This window comes from Morone saxatilis, unplaced genomic scaffold (assembly GCF_004916995.1).
Source record: "Morone saxatilis isolate NCDOM2014 unplaced genomic scaffold, NCSU_SB_2.0 Contig2, whole genome shotgun sequence".
NCBI classification, from domain to species: Eukaryota; Metazoa; Chordata; class Actinopteri; family Moronidae; genus Morone; species Morone saxatilis.
The window spans coordinates 26958540-26975305 of record NW_023339762.1 but is presented as its reverse complement, the minus strand read 5'-3'; the positions used below and the strand labels follow the sequence as shown (position 1 = coordinate 26975305).

Genomic DNA, 16766 nt, shown 5'->3' with positions numbered 1-16766 from the left:
CTCTGTAAATAATGTTATGAGTTCAGTCTAGGGAAGAAGAGATAACTTCTGTTATGAATTGGTGCTATACAAATAAAATTTAATTGAATTGCATTGAATTGAATATCTGTATATCATGTGATCAATATCTGTGTATAATGTGATCAATATCTGTGTATGATGTGATCAATATCTGTGTATAATGTGATCAATATCTGTATCTGCTCTGGTTGAAAAGTGTCCTGAGATAACGTCTGTTATGAATAGGTGCTATACAAATAAAACTGAACTGAATTGAATTTAAACGGTAAATGGATAGAGTTTCTCTATAGTCTTCTGACCTCTCAAAAAGCTTTACACTGACAGAGGTCACATTCATTCATTCCTACAGTGATCAAAAATCAAGAACAATTTGGGATTCAGTGTCTTTACTATTTATAATTCATTACTCTGTTAAAAACTAATATTGTTACTTTACATTACAGTGACACTACTAGTTATACTACCCACAAAATTCAGACTGACGATGATTAAAATCTAGATTTGTTTGTTAAAGTAATGGAATATTTCCAGTTGTTGAATGTCTCCGTCTTCCGAACTAGTTTCCTACACGATTCCAAAAATTGTAGAAAGTAATATTATTACTGGCATTTATCAGTAATTAGTTACACCACTAGTTACTGTAGAAAGTAATATTTGTCTATTATATGATGTTAGTATTAGACAGACATCACATCGTGATGTGATGTGATGTCTGTCTATTACTAACATCATACAACATTATGAAATTCAGAAATATTCTTTAAACAGACTTTAAGAACAAATAAACAAATACATGAATAAAAAATGTTATCTGTATATATGTAGAATGTGTTGTAACTTGTGTTACTGATTCCTTTAAAGCAAATTTTTCATTTGAAACATTTGGATTCAATTAGTTAGATTAACTGATTGTTGGTTTTATTGTTCTGATGTCTCTTTGATTGAAGATTAAAATATCAGATAAATAGCAGAAAGAAAACCTTCAGTTCAATTATATCCTAACCGATATTTCATGTGTCCCAAAATCTTCAATATGGTGAGATAAAAGTGTGAATAAAAGACAAACACTATGTGTGAATAAGAGCAGAAAGTGTCACAGTTCTGATATATATGGTGTGAATGCAGTGGTTTTGTTTTGTCTTCAGGTTTTTGTTCCAGAAAGCATAGTGGAGCCCTTTCAACAGAGGCCTGAAGGAGACACACAGCTGCTGTCTGTTCTCTTTGTATGAAGTTTCTAAGAGAAATGCCGAACACTGAGCGTCTCTTTATGACATGCTGCTGGCTCAGGCTGTTTGCACAAAAGGCTTTAGCTGCTCAGGTGCTATAAAGAGCAGCAGCTGCCGCACAGGTAACACACAGCAACCGGCAACATCAGCAGCAGCGACATCAGCAGCAGCAGCAACCAGCTGAGCAATCACAGAGGCAACATGACATCCAGCAGCATGAACATGATGGGCAGGGTGAGAAACATTAACTTCAGTTAGTTTATGACTAAATAATACATATCACATATTAAAAAGAACTTTACATTTCAGACACAAGCAGGCATTTTTCCAAGCACTACTTTAGAGCAGTGGTTCCCCACCTTTTCCCTTAAGGGTTAGGGTTTGGTTTTTTTTGTGGCAGAAAACTTTTATTTTTACTTAGTTTTAGTGTAATTTTTGTGAACTATAATAACCTTGGTTTTGTATTAAGCTAACTAAAAACTAAACTCTAGTTATATTATATACGTATTTTTTATTTTTCTATATGTAGTGGTATATATTATTGTATAAATTGTAGTATGTATTGTAGTATAATGCACATACTTGTGAGTTTTAGTTGTTTGACAGGAAGGTTCCTCTGCCCTTAGGTGGTCTTCTACGAGGACAGGAACTTCCAGGGTCGTTCCTATGAGTGCAGCAGCGACTGTGCCGACATGTCATCCTACCTGAGCAGGTGTCACTCCTGCAGGGTGGAGAGAGGCTGCTTCATGGTCTACGACCGCACCAACTTCATGGGCAACCAGTACTTCCTGAGGAGGGGCGAGTATGCTGACTACATGAGCATGATGGGAATGAGCGACTGCATCAGGTCCTGCCGTATGATCCCCATGGTAACGACACAGCCAATCACAGCACTGACATCAGTATGAGCTGACTAATCACAGGAGAAGAGTTGAGGTGCTGATTGATGATTAATGATTGATTATTGGTATGTTGCAGCACCGTGGCTCCTACAATTATTTGTATCTATGAGAGGGAGAACTTTGGAGGCATGATGCACGAGCTGATGGACGACTGCGACAACATCATGGACCGCTACCGCATGTCCAACTGCATGTCATGTAACGTGATGGACGGACACTGGCTGATGTACGAGCAGCCCAACTACAGAGGCAGGATGATGTACATGAGGCCTGGAGAGTACAGGAACTTCATGAACATGGGCATGAGCAACATGAGGTTCATGAGCATGAGACGCATCATGGACTCTTACTATTAGAGTTACCATGAAAACAATCAGAATATAGCAATAAAGTTATGTTTGAATCAACATTTATGGCCTGCTGTGTTCAATAAACACTGAACCCAATGAAATACTCACTGGATATCACATTACATATAGAGACATAACAGGGTAGCAACAGGGTTAATTGATTGTTAAAAAAAATTCAAAACATTTAACTTTACAATCAGATCTTGATTTAAAAACCATACATATACATTAGTTGTATGCTTTACAAAAGTTTATAAAAAAATCATCTCTACATAAAAAACAAAAACATACCTTTCAAATAAAAATAGATTTCCCTGAATGTCTTCTTCTTCTTCTTCTTCTTCTTCTCCTCCACTACTCAAACACAATCAGCAACTTCTGTGGCTACAGATTAATCTAGTTCTAACGGCCACCTTCGGCTGGCTCCAAAAGTGAGTCAATCTCCATGAGGCCCAATATTAAAATGTCAAACTTTAGAAATAGATTCAGGTCCAGTGCTGCCGGCCTAATGACAACAGGATGTGACCTCCGTGTCAAACATCCTGTCACCCATCAACCTTTGTTCCTTCATGATAACAGCTGATTCTTCTTCTCAGGTCCCTGAGTGAAACTTCAGACGGATGTTTCATTGCTGCAATTTAAACAGGAAGTCAGATTAATGAAGAGAAGTTTAAGACAGTCAAAATTTCATTTACACCATACACAATTACATTCAGAAAGAAAATATATTTAAATATTTTCCACCAAATGGACTTTGACCTTTTTGAATTTTAAGTGAATAAATAAATAAAAGATATCAATTATTTAAACACTGTTATACCTTTATTGTGATTGTTTTTATTGAGATTATAATTTTTTGTCTTCTTCTCCTCTATGTTTTTTGGACCGTTATAACTACAATATTACAGATCAGGTCAGTGCAGAGGTCAGTGCAGAGGTCAGTGCTGTAGATACAGGGCAGAAGTCTGTCTATTTGATTCAAATAATAGTAACAATAATTATATTATTAATATTAACTTTATTTCGTTATCTCTTTTGGACACATTTTGGCTAGTATTTCCAGACGTGGGACTCTTTCAGAAGCTGTGCATTATCTTTCTAGTTATTCTTTTTCGTCTGTCGTACTTTTTTGGATGATTGTAACTCGCACATTTTTGAAGATAAAAACATAACTCAGATTATCTCCTTTAAGCGTGCTAGTATTAGTGTCATTATGACTTTTTGATATCTGTTACTTCCTATTATGGTCATATTTAGTGACAGTGAACAGAAACTCACTCAGACTCATCTCCATCCGCAGTCGTTAGCCTTGTTCTGGTTGCCATAGTGACTCCACTGTGCTGTTGCCATGGTGACGCGAGTGGGCGTGTCTGCAGCATCAGGGGAAGAGATGGGATGACTGTTTCCCCCGGTGACCTGCCGATCAAGGCTGCGATTTGTTGGAGTGGAGGGGGCCTTGAATAAGAGGGGTGGGGCTTCACTGAGGAGGTACTTCCGGTTTCTGTCCATCACTGCAGGCGGAGGAGGAAGTGGAGGACGGGGGAGAGGGGGGATCCTGGTCTTTAAAATCCCTGAAAACAAACATCGTTACCATCTGCTAAATTCAGAGGAGTGTCCTAATTGGTCAGAAGGTCCTCACCTCGTCGTCTCATTGGCTGCTGGTTGCTGTCAGGCGAGCTGGGCAGGGCTCCGTCTTCAGCTGCTGATTGGTTGTTGACTTTGTTCTCCACTTGGAGCTTCACCTCCTCCTCATCTCCTCCACCTCCTCCTTCACTGTCAGTGACTGTGGGAGGAACCACCGGCCAGTAAGCTGAAAGAATTCATTCAATACATTTATCATTTATCATTTCATTATTGATCAGTGCTTGCTCATGGTGGGAACCGTTGGGTCTCTGTAAATAATTTTATAGTGAGGACAGTTTAGACATGCTCCATTTGAAAAGGGTCCTGAGATAACTTCTGTAATCAAATAAATATACAATATATACAAATAAAATTTCATTTAAAATAATTGAATCAGGTCTTATAAACATTTGTATTTTTATAAATCAAATACATGATTTTACGAAGTATTTTATTTCACTTTAATGGAACTTTAATGGTTTTTGTTCAATCTAAACAATAAGAATAAGAATAAGTAGGGGGATAAGAATAAGAATAAGAATAAATATAGCCACAAGCAGCCATTCTGGGGTTCAAACAACACAGATGGTAAGAAATGTAGTAGCAGTCCAACCTATGGTTCAGGAGCAGAGAGCAAAAATTTGTTTTTTGGAGAGCACATTGAGCTGGGCCTTTATTACAGCCCCACCATCTGGCCAATTAGGCTCATTTTTGTTGGGAAGCACATGCACATCATTTCACACACATTTTATTAAAGTATTTCTGATTCTGATTTCCAGTTATTGGACCAAGTTTAATGTTTCTAGATAATTCTAAGTCACAGGAATCTGAGCCGACAGCAGATAAATAAAAACTTTTGCCAATCAATTGTATCAGCTGATATTGATCGTGTTTTGTCATAAGTAGTTAAGTTATTATATAGCAGTAAAATAAACAGTTGTCCCAATAGTTTGACTGCGTTCTAGTGTATTGGGATGTCCACCAGGTGGCAGCATAACAAAGCCTATAAATGGGAAGTGGAGGCAGGGGAGTATTAGTTTGCCATCAGGGCTTTCTGTCAGAAAGGATTTAATTAGATGGGATTTTGGTTGTATTGATCATCCAACACTTTCATCTGTTAGTTTTGTGGTTTGAAAAGTTTACAGTCATTATTATGAATACCTCCTCCTGCACACTCTGCAGGCGCAACACATCTGACATGGACAGTCAGCTGTGAAACCAGCTCAACTCAGCTGACACTTTGATCAAGTTTTTTGCGTCATCAATTGACTTTCACGACTTTTCGGCGACTAAAAATCATTAATCCGGATTTCACATTGACATGTTTTTACTGAAGATTATTATACTATCAGGAAGTCTTCGTCATACAGACGAATCAATAAAATCTTTGAGCTGGGATCGGCTCCAGGCGTTAACGATATATTTTACCCTGGAGTGGGTTCGTCTTCTGCTCTTCTTGTCTCTGGTTGTTCCACTCATGTTTCCATCGTTCATATTCGCTGTCCGATGAGTGAAATGAAGCGTCAGAGCTGCTGTCTGAACTGTCAGAGTCTGAAAACACAGAAAGCTTTTTAAAACATTGGAAATTGGTTGTCTAATGCAGTTTTTTTTTTTGTTTGGGTACAAACATCGAAGATGATCCAAGATGCAGATCCAGATGCTGTTAGCAGCAAAGCTTAATAACAGATTCATAACTTTAGAATCAGACCATCAGCTGGTTCCTGGTACATTTAGATCCAATCAGGCGTCCGTGTACCAATATAGCTGTATCTATAACTTCCGACTCATATCCGTCAATCTTTACAGCCCTAACACAAACCTTTTCTTCTGAACTGTTTCCGGGTTAAGATTGATGAGTTGTTGTTGTTGTTACCATGGAAACACTTCCTGCTGGAGGTGGAGGAGGTGGAGGAGGCGGGGCACTTCAGTTCTTTGTTTCTAAACAAAGAACAGATTAACAGTAAACATCAGAGCACTCACGATCTCCAGCTTCTCCTCAACCACAACTTTTTCTTTTATTTATTTTATTATTTTTGAGCAGTGTTTTGTTTTGAGCATGCCACCATAGCAAATCATCATACAGTACGATAGAGAACAATTTTCACACATTACATTGTTGGTGGATAACACTCACAGACAGCAGGGACTACCTGTCGCTGGGATCACCTGTCATTGTAACTGAAGGAGACTAAAGAACTGGGTCCTGGTCAGGCCTTAGAAAACCAACCTCCTCTACAGAGTATTCTTCTACTGGACCGTCACTGGATAACAAGCCGGATGAACTTTCTACAGGACTCCAAGAAATGAATCAGCTCACCTGTTCAGAGACACTGTGGACTCTCCGATGGTGGTACGATAAAGACCTTCATCTCCACAGAACGACTGCTTCCTGTTCAGAGAGCGCTGCAGAGAGAAGATTGTCATTAATGAGTTCATTAGCTTCTAAATGTGTTTAATGAGTGGACGTACAATCAGGACAGAGGTGTTCCTGAGTTCTCCACTCGTCTTCTTCCTGATCAATATCTGCTTCAGGTTCATCCTCAGCTCTCTGCTAAAGACGCAGTAGAAGAAGAAGCAGACACCCTGCAAGACACACAGAGAGGACAAAGGTCAGTTTAACTTTCAGTGATGTTTCCAATGTGTCAGAAACAAAAAATGGCTCATAGTACCCTATTACCATATAACACTTGCATTCTCTGAATGCAGGGCTACTGTGGTTCCTATAGTCTCTAAAAGCTAGAACAGGAGCCAGAGCCTCTCTGTGAAACAGCTTCCAGTTGTGCGTTCGGGAGGCAGACACTCTCCAAGATTTAAGATAGGCTTAAACGTTCCCTTTGATAAAGCTTATATTTTAGGGCTGCTCAGGTGAGTCCTGAAACATACCTTAATTATACTGCTATAGGCCTAGACTGCCGGGAGACTTCCCATAATGAACTGACCTCTGTTCCTCTCTCTCTAAATTGTATTTTTATTGAGCACTGACAGTACAGGATATATACACATAGATACAACATTCACAAAAGAACTTTGGAGCATTTTATATGATCCCCCCAGAACATATAGGACACCCATCCAGGAAGTAGAAAAGATAATAGTAATAATAATAACAACAACAATAATAATAACAGTGATAATAACAATAAAAATAATTAAAAAAAGAAAAAGCACACATATAAACATAGGCTCACCATTGTTGAAGTTGTGTACTACACACTATAATTCTCATGGATGAATATCACAACTGTAAATGCTAGATGGCTGCTAAGTGGGCACAGTCTTAAGCTTACCCAAATATTTCAGCACTGGATCCCAGACAGAAAAGAATTTGTCCCTGGACCCCCTGAGAGTGTATTTTATTTTCTCTAACTGTATGAATTGCATTAGGTCATTAAACCACAGAGATACATTAGGTGGATTTTTAGATTTCCAATGTAATAAAATTCTTCTGCGTGCAAGCAATGTTGTAAACTGTAGTACCAAATATGGCCATTACTGCATTGGGTTGTAGGTCAATATTAAGAGCTTCTGACACTGTTTTAAAGATTGCAGACCAATAGGATGCTAGGGCTGAGCACGACCAAAACATATGGGTTAGGTCGGCAGGAGTGGTTCGACACCTGTCGCAGCTTGCATCTGTGTCAGGGTATATTTTAGCAAGTCTGGCTTTGGAGTAGTGGATGCGATGTAAGATCTTAAATTGTATTATACTTAATTTGGCACATGAAGTGCTGTCATTCACTCTTAGTAGAGCGCTGTCCCAAATGTCTTCTTCCAAGTCCTCTCCCAGCTCATCCACCCAGTCTGCCTTGATCTTTGCAAGAGTTGTATTTTTAAAAGAAGATATACAGTTGTTGATTCTTGAAATAAGTCCTGAAAGTAGTTTCTAACAGAGCATCTAAACCTGAAAGTGATGGTATATATGGAAAGTTGGGATCATGATGCTGAAGGAAGTGGCGAACTTGGAAATATCGAAACAGGCTAGACCGAGGGAGGTCAAATTTATGTGACAAGTCATCAAAGCTAGGGAAAATACTGTTTATATACATATCTTTAAATTTGTAAATGCCTTGTCTTTGCCAGAGAGTAAATTCGGAGTCTAATCTAGCTGGGAGAAAAAGATGGTTATTATGTATGGGACTTAGATGGAGAAGATTATTAAACCCGAAGCTACGTCTAAGTTGAAACCATATTTTGAGGGTATTTATGGATTTACTGGATTGTTGGTGAATTGAGAGATAGAGATGGGAAAGGTGGAGGTGACCAGGGCTCTAAGAGAAGTTGAAGTGCAAGATGCAGCTTCAAAATGGCACCAGTCTGTATCAGGAGTGTGGAGCCAGTGCATGATTTTTTGAACATTTGAGGCCCAATAATAATGACAAAGATTTGGAAGAGCTAAGCCACCCTGCATTTTAGGCCTCTGTAACAGTTCTAGTCGTATTCTAGGTTTCTTCCCACCCCATATAAATGAAATGAAGATTAATATCAATAGATTTGAAGAAAGATTTAGGGAGATAAATGTGGAATATCACTGAACAGATAGAGAAATTTGGGGAGCACATTCATTTTTATACAATTCATATTTCCTGCTAAAGGATAGGTTGAAGTGTCTTCCATTTGTCCAGGTCTGATTTGACTTTCATCAAATAGCAGATAGAAGTTTTCTGGTAAGCTTCGTATGTCCCTTGTAATGGTTAATGCCGCCAAATATCTAAAGCCAATTCCTTTAAGACATTGACTTGGAACGCGCTTTAGAGCATTGCTTGTATTTGAAGAGCAGGTCATTAACAAGGGTAACATTCACTTTTACTAAATTCAGTTTGTACCCAGAAAAAGCACCAAATCTCCTCAAGGCATGAATCACATGTGTTGGGCACTTGAAAAGGGGTCTGATACATACCATTAATAAATCATCTGCGTACAGAGAAACTCTATGCCCCCCCCCCCCCCTATGAATTCCAACTTACACGAGGAGGTAATGATTTGGTGAAAATGGACAAGGCGCCTCTATGGACAGGGCAAAAAGCAGTGGGCTGATAGGGCAGCCCTGACGGTTGCCTCTTGACAGCTGAAAATACGAGAGCGCCTACATTTGTAACTTACTGAGGCTTTGGGGTGAAGGTATATAAGATTTTAATCGCATGGAGATGAAGTTAGGACCATAACCAAATTTCTTAAACATGTAACATAGAATCCCCATCTCTACCTGTCGAAGGCTTTCTCTGCATTCAAGCGCGATTGACCACCTCGGGGACCGATTGGCGCCAGGAGGTGAATAAATATTCAAATAGCCGGCGGAATATTTGTAAATGAATGATCGCCCCCAATAAAACCCAGTTCTGGTAGCAGAGATTAGTCATTGCATTGTGGTTATCTAAGCATGAAGTCAAGAGGCCTTGGCAAGATCTTCAGTACAGTTTAAGAGGGAGATGGGCCCGATATGAAAAAGCCGCATTTCTTGTGTTATTTTACCTGGCTTAAGCCAATAGGTAATTGATGCTTTCAGTCAGTGTCTGTGGGGAGGGATGCACTGAAAAGAGTATTAACCAATATCAAGTAAAATTGTAGACAATTTACTAGGGAACTTTATAAAACTCTATGAGGGTCCCATCAGGCAGGCGCCTTGCCATTCTGCATTGCCTTAATCGCATTCGGGTCTGTATTTCTAAAGAGAACTAGCAACTCTTGATATTTTGGAAGAATTTCTCCTATGATATAATATAATATAAGATAATATAAAAATAATATAAAATATACATGTTAGAGCACCCTGTACAGTATAAAGGTTTGGACCATCAACCATAACAGTCTGGCTTGGGTCTTTCTCCTCTCTTATGGTCCAATAAAGGCCTCAGAATGGTCCAGTTTTTTTCAAACTAAATGAACTATGGATCTTTTGGCACCCCCTGCTGTCTAAGTGAGAGTACAATCTGAAAGGACACAAACTCAGTTGCTGATGTTCAGAGTTTTTTATTATCATTCACTGTAAACACTCTGAAGGACCAACGGGCCGGTGTTGGAGGCATAGCCTCTGAGTGTTTAGTTGGCGGCGAGAATCTGGTCGACCCAGCCACGGAGCTCGGTGACACGAGCATAGACTGCAGGAGTGGAGGTGGAGCAACGGCTGCTTCCCCAGGACACGATACCCACCAGAGTCCAGGCGCTGTCCTTCTGACAGACCAGAGGACCACCAGAGTCGCCCTAGGGACAACAAACAAATAAATTAACATATGAGACAGGTTTCATAGGTGAGACAGGTGTGTCAGGTAGGTCGGCGGGGCCTCACCATGCAGGAAGTGGCTCCGTCTCCTCCAGCACAGATCATGACCCCGGAGATGTTGCTTCCCCAGTGTTTCTTGCACTGCTCATTGGACAGCAGGGGCAGGGCGGCCTGCTGCAGCTTGTTGGGAGTACTGGGAGCTGTGGGAGACATTAATACAAACACTTACACACACTTCCTCCTCCCTTTCACAGTAAAAGCACTGTAACCTTCTCTGAGAACAGCCTCACCATTGTAGCGGGTCAGACCCCAGCCGGAGGTGACGCAGGTCATTCCAGCGGCGAAGACGTCAGCGGACTCAGCAAGGCAGACAGGGGACACGTTGGTGCCCACGCGGGCGGGGGTTGCCAGCTTGATGAGAGAGATGTCGTTGTTGATGGTTCGGGGGTTCCACTGGGGGTGAGTGAACACCTGGGGAGGAGGGAGGACAGATCAGTGGGGGGAGACAGGTGTGTTCTGAAACCTGATTGGCTGCTGGATGGTTCTAACCTTGGCAGGCTTCAGCACCTGGACGTCCTCGTTGGAGCCGTAGCCCTTATCGTGTTCTCCAGCGATCACGCGGTGGTAGGTCCTGACAGGAAATAGGAAGTTCACAAACAGGAACATTGTTCAGGTCAGTTGTAAAAAAAGTGATTTTATGAATTTAATCAGTGAACAACAAATATAAAGATTCCACTGACAAAACAACTCAACAGCAACAAAATAAAACTCTTTCCAACAATCAGCAACAAAATTAATTAGCTAATCCTTTTGGACGAACACGTCCGTCACAGTGCATCCACTAAAAGTTGTTGTTTTTGTTCGTCACCATTCAATAATAATAATAATAATAATAATAATAATAATAATAATAGTAACTGTGGGGTGTTTTTAAGTCTTTAGTTGGAGCCAATGAGCCACAGACAGGAAGTGAACTGACCTGACGTTGCAGTGGGCGGCGGTCACCACCCAGTTCTCGTTGATTAGAGATCCTCCACAGAAGTGGAAACCGTTGGATTGCTGAAAGAAACACAAACCATCACTAAGCAACAGCAGAAGAAGAATCGACTGGTATCTGTGCTCTGAGTGGGCGGGGCTTAAAGAATACTCACCTGCAGAGACACCTGCCAGGGCCAAGAGTGAGGTACCGCCTCCTCGCCATTGACGATGCGGGCATAGCCGCTCACCTGGGGAGGGATGGCGGGGGTACCGCAGCCTGAGAGGACGACAGGAGACAGATTAAAGGACCATTCTGCTGTTTCTGACATGAATACAACATGAATCGAGTGTCTCACCGTAAGCGGCGCTGACGAAGGCGAGGCAGGAGACGATCCAGAGGAAGGCCATGGTGATGATGAGGATGATGAACTGTTGAAGCACTCAGCTGCTCTTTTATCCCTGAACCCTGCTGGCTGTCAGCCAATCAGAGTGGCCGTTGGTTTGTCCAGCTCAGCCGTCAGTTGCTTATCAGTTCCCACGAGTCACACGCCCTGACCTCCTGCTCTCTGATTGGCTGACATTTTTTATGCAGACAGAAAGCACATTTCTCTCAGTGGAAACAATATATGAGAGAACCTAATTAATTTATTAGTAAAATAACTACAGAAAAATAAAACATTTTTATGATATATATATTATGAATATATTTTTCTGTTTCTACGTAAACAAACTAATGAAACATTTTCTTTTCCCATTTTATTTATTGGTTTTCACAATTGAAAATGTGACAGCATATATACAGAAATGCAAGAACAACACCCCCCGCTGCTCAAACACCCCCAGGGGTGGGGGGGTGAAGCAGAAAAAAAAGAGGAAATGAATGGACCTTTTTTTAATGACAAAACAGACAACAACAAAAAACAAAAACAAAGACAAGACATACAGTGTGTGTGAGATAACAAACGTGGCTTTCAGTAATAGTAAAAGACAGTATATATAGCTGACCTATAGGACAAAACCTCAAAACAGTTGCCATATCCTGCTGAAATTATCATTAGGATGTCGTAAAGCCAGTCTAATCTTTTTTAGCTTCAGGAGTTGTAGCGTATCTCTAACCCAATGTTTGTAGGAGGGCGGGGTAGCCTGCCTCCAATTAAGTAAAATTGTTCTTCTCGCCAAGAGAGTGACAAAAGCAATGCGATCGGATTGTGCCCTAGGAAGATGATCACCCTCACATTGAATACCAAATATGGCCGTGAGAGGGTTCGGGTTTATTGGTCTTTTAAATATCTTGGATAGGGCATCGAATATAGAAGACCAGTAACCTGAGAGTCTTGGACAAGACCAGAATGTATGAGCTAACATTGCAGGTGAAAAATTGCATCTGTTACACGAATTATCCAATGCTGGGTACATCTTTGCGAGTCTGGCTTTAGACAAGTGCAGCCTGTGTGCAACTTTGAATTGAAGTAGGCCATGTCTGGCACAGATTGATGAGAAGTGTATTCTTGAAAATATGTCTGACCATTCAGTATCTGTAATTTGTAAATTCAGATCAGCCTGCCATGCTTCTCTCAATGCATCAAGAGATGCCAACTGTAGGGATGAGAGTTTCATATATATAGCGGATATTATGCCTTTGTTAGATGGAGCTGTTGGAAACAAAGTATCCATGGGCTGTTGTTCAGGGATTGCCGGATATGATGGTGTTTGGTTACGAATCCAGGAAAATCATTTTAAAAATGAATATAGCCCTACAGGAACAAAGTTCCTGTGACTTACATGAATACTCTCCTCAGGAACACCTCTGTTGCGAAGAAATATCCACAGACCATCACTTTGTGGGAGGGCGGGGGTTGAGGATGTAGCCATTGCTGGCACTGCAAAAATGTAGGAAAAAGGCAGAATCTATATAAATATTTGTTGCACCAACAATTAAACACCATTTTAAAACTGTCAAGACCAATTGTGTCATGATATTGTCGAATTATATGAAAAACTTAAAATAATTTTGTTTAAAATGGATGTTTCATGTCTTGACTGTTGACCTATAAATACTCTATCTATATATATAATCATTTGAAATGAAACATTTTAATGTGCTCACTCAAATCACCACCAAAACTGTGTCGTGTCCTTTTGTGATGAAAGCCTTCACTGGTTATTCATAAACAATAACATTACTAATAGTACAGAAGACTAAACTCAGCCGCTCAGAGTGGGCTTTTATTATTAGTATTATTGTTGTTGTTATTATTATTACTATTCAAATAGTCAATAAAATCCAGCATTGGGACTTCTACAACATAGTATGAGTAACTCTGCTTTTACTTTACAGTAAGGGGTAAACATATTGGGCCATATTACAAATAATTTAGTGCCATTGGACGTTTCATGCAGGATTCTTCCTCACTGTGGTTTCATTGGTATGGTTATACATATATTAAATAGCCTCCATAGGAAATAGCAAAGAAGAGGGGAGGCCCCATAAAAAACCACAGCAAACCTCAGCAACTCAAAACACTCGTCATGTTGCGTCAATGGTGGTCAAGGATATTAGTGTACTAGTCTACTGGCAACTTTTGTTTGTATGCATGGCTTACGCTGGCCCCATGTTAAACAACTTCTGTTACTATTCTCATGTTATGTCTCTATAATGCTTAGCGTATACTATTAGCATATAACCCTAACGCGATAGGCTTACAATAGAACGGATACAGGTCTAAAACATAACTTAACTAAGGCATCCCACCTTTTGTGTAACTAATTACATGCCTTACCTGACCGGCTATGGTGGATAGATGGGCCATGTAAGTGCGGGGCAGGAGTCACTTGCATGTTGAAGATTCTCATGGGAGTTCGAAGTATCTTTGATAATTCAGAAAAAAAATTACTCCATAAAACACGGAAAAAAAATTAGTTCAGAAAAACAGAAAAAAATTCTTCCACAAAACAAACCAAACAATAAATTACTAAGAAAAAGAGTTTTTTTTTAAGTGAATGCAATACGCTTCCATATGGCAAGTAATTGTTCAACTTGTAATACTACAATACCTTACAAATTCTTGATAAGGTAATATTTTCACTCATTTTTCTTACCAGTTATGTGTGTGTAAGTGATTACAGTGGGATGCAAAAAACAATAATTAATCATCTATTATATTATATTATAATCTATTTTTTTTTATGTTTGCAGGAGTGCGGCCACCTATCTGTATTTCTTCGTTCTTCTTACATCAATTGTCATTTGAAACATACTGTAAAGTAATATATATATATATTTTATTTTTTATTTTTTTGCAAAACAATGATTGTTTGAAGGACTGCAAAGTTAATTAGTGATGAATCTGCAAAACCCACATTATGTTGTTTTGTTTTTTTTAATGTCCAATGTCATCATTTAAAAAGAATTAAGGTTAGGTAAAGATGTAGTTCTGATTAAACAATACACAAATGTTAACTGCAAGTCTGTGACAGGACAGTAATCTTGAAAGTTGGATGTGCTACATCCCCACCCTGACCTCAATACCCTTAACTTCTGTTTCAGCCCATGGGCCTTTGGATTATTAATATTGCATCTTCATCATTGAGTCTATAGACAGTCCGAAAACCATCACCTGAATCTGAATTTCCCTTTGGGCTAAAAATCTTTCCATGTGTTAGCCCTGCAATAGACTGTCCAGGATCCAGAGTCTTCCCCTGCTTTTTGCCTAATGCTTGATGAGATAGACTACCCCTCCAAAAGGTGACTAAAAAAAGGTAGGTACCTGAAATGGATGAATGGAGAATTGATACAGTCAACTTATGTTTTGAACAGTAAATAAGTCTGTTGGAGTCTTTATAGGAATATTCTTAAATTATTTCAACAGTGTAGCATTGGTACTCTTTTCTACATTTTAACCATATGGCAGTTCATTCTTTAAAAATTGCATTTTCAAGCTGTCACTTCACATGATCTATACATGCTGTTATTACAGATAGTAAATCTCTCTGTCACGTTGAAAGTTCGACTGGCTCAACCTGTTCAGGTGCAATGTTGAAGTTTATAGCTCAGTGACAAATAAATCAATCTGATAGTAAAGTAAGTATTTACTACCTCCTAGAACTGTACAAAACAGCTTTTTACGCTGCCTCTTCTTGTTAGTCATTATTCAAAAAATGTGGACCATTTGCAGTCTAATGGCACTAATTATGTTTTTAATTTAATTATATAATTAGTTCTTTGTGAGTTCCAAAGAACATAGTTATACCCATTGATAATTTAAAGTGGTGCATGACCTACTGTCAGTCACTGCAATTTGATATCCCATGTGGGTCCTGATGATGCAGAATGACAATTGCCAAAAAAGTCCAATCAATGAGTTACCTGTCCATCTGTGTAACTTCATGTTTACTCTTCTTGGTTTGTAAAAAGTCAGTGTGAACTAACTGGACCAGAACTACAAATGCACATAAATAGAATAAAAGTTACAAAATATTAAACAACTTAGAGAATATGAGGAGGTACCGTTAAATATTTTAGAAAACAATGTTTAATTTAAAAAGTAATTCCATGTTTCAAACACACAACAATCAACAAAATCACAACAAATACAAAAACAGAACAAGGATAGCAATGTTTCCCTGAGCCTGGTTATAAAACTATGATGTATTTCTTTATATTAAGATTATTTTTTGGCATTTCTTCTTAATTTAGATGATGACAGCTGGAGAGAGACAGGCAAGGCAGAAGAAGAAGAGGTTGGACATGCAGCAAAACAGGGGCTGCTGTGGTAAAGACTCCGCCTGGATACATGATACACACTTTACCAGGTTACTTAACGAGGCTGCCTATGAAGCATTTCTGGATTCGCTGCATTGCCAACAACTTAGTGATGATTCCCTGCAAACAAACAACATGGTTATTTTAATATTACATGGCTAAAAATGAAACCATGAGACATTTGAATGATGTTAGATGCCTGAACAATGCTGACATAATGAAGACCCACCTACATATCTCAGTGACAACAATGTCAATCAGTTATTGTTTTCTCATCATTAAATAATAATATAATATAATATTTATAATAATAAAAAATATGACATGAAACCTCATAACAGCCCATATCTCATACACACAGAGAAATAAGTGCACTTGTAGTTGGCACGGGTGAAGCTTACAGCAATCACATGGAAAAATCAGTTCTAGCTGAACAATACAATGCAAAGGTACTGAAAAGTGTTCAAAGTTGGTGGATAATTGTTAATGGGCTGTGGTGGCCTAAAGGTCAGAGAAGAGAGCTTATGAGAAATCACTAGGGGTACAGAAATGTTCTTTTAGAGACAGAGTACAAGAAAACAAGGTAGGTAAATGTACCATGTTCAAAGGTACAATGCTTATACCCTGTTAGGTCCAATTTCTGTACCTTGATTTCTTAGTACGAGTTTACTCATAATAATTGGAAAC

The 16766-nt window shown here is 39.2% G+C and overlaps 2 protein-coding genes and 1 pseudogene across 2 annotated transcripts; 1 reads left to right on the top strand and 2 right to left on the bottom strand.

The window, feature by feature from the left end:
• Positions 1–1448: 1448 nt before the first annotated feature.
• LOC118330711 lies at positions 1449–2596 on the top strand (annotated as a pseudogene).
• On the bottom strand, positions 2552–6875 carry LOC118330706. The gene is made up of 7 exons (XM_035665358.1): positions 6592–6875; positions 6440–6525; positions 5942–6060; positions 5551–5673; positions 4139–4309; positions 3778–4070; positions 2552–3130 (listed from the first exon to the last, which is right to left on the bottom strand). The coding sequence occupies exons 1-6, from the start codon at positions 6658–6660 to the stop codon at positions 3784–3786; spliced, it is 855 nt and encodes a 284-aa protein (XP_035521251.1). The 5' UTR covers positions 6661–6875; the 3' UTR covers positions 2552–3130; positions 3778–3783.
• A 3198-nt stretch (positions 6876–10073) lies between these two features.
• LOC118330708 (chymotrypsin B-like) lies at positions 10074–11737 on the bottom strand. Its single transcript, XM_035665360.1, has 7 exons — positions 11674–11737; positions 11491–11594; positions 11319–11398; positions 10889–10970; positions 10630–10810; positions 10406–10539; positions 10074–10320 (listed from the first exon to the last, which is right to left on the bottom strand). The coding sequence occupies exons 1-7, from the start codon at positions 11723–11725 to the stop codon at positions 10159–10161; spliced, it is 795 nt and encodes a 264-aa protein (XP_035521253.1). The 5' UTR covers positions 11726–11737; the 3' UTR covers positions 10074–10158.
• Between the last annotated feature and the right edge of the window lie 5029 nt (positions 11738–16766).

Excerpts from the sequence above, each read along its gene's own strand:
- LOC118330706 (XM_035665358.1), bottom strand. The coding sequence starts at position 6,660 with ATGAACCTGAAGCAGATATTGATCAGGAAGAAGACGAGTGGAGAACTC. Across the intron at positions 4,310-5,550 it reads GAAGACGAACCCACTCCAGG|CTTACTGGCCGGTGGTTCCT; the intron begins GTAAAATATATC and ends GAATTCTTTCAG. Across the intron at positions 4,071-4,138 it reads GCAGCCAATGAGACGACGAG|GGATTTTAAAGACCAGGATC; the intron begins GTGAGGACCTTC and ends GTTTGTTTTCAG.
- LOC118330708 (XM_035665360.1), bottom strand. The coding sequence starts at position 11,725 with ATGGCCTTCCTCTGGATCGTCTCCTGCCTCGCCTTCGTCAGCGCCGCT. Across the intron at positions 11,399-11,490 it reads CCTGGCAGGTGTCTCTGCAG|CAATCCAACGGTTTCCACTT; the intron begins GTGAGTATTCTT and ends TGTTTCTTTCAG. Across the intron at positions 10,811-10,888 it reads AGGTGCTGAAGCCTGCCAAG|GTGTTCACTCACCCCCAGTG; the intron begins GTTAGAACCATC and ends CCTCCTCCCCAG.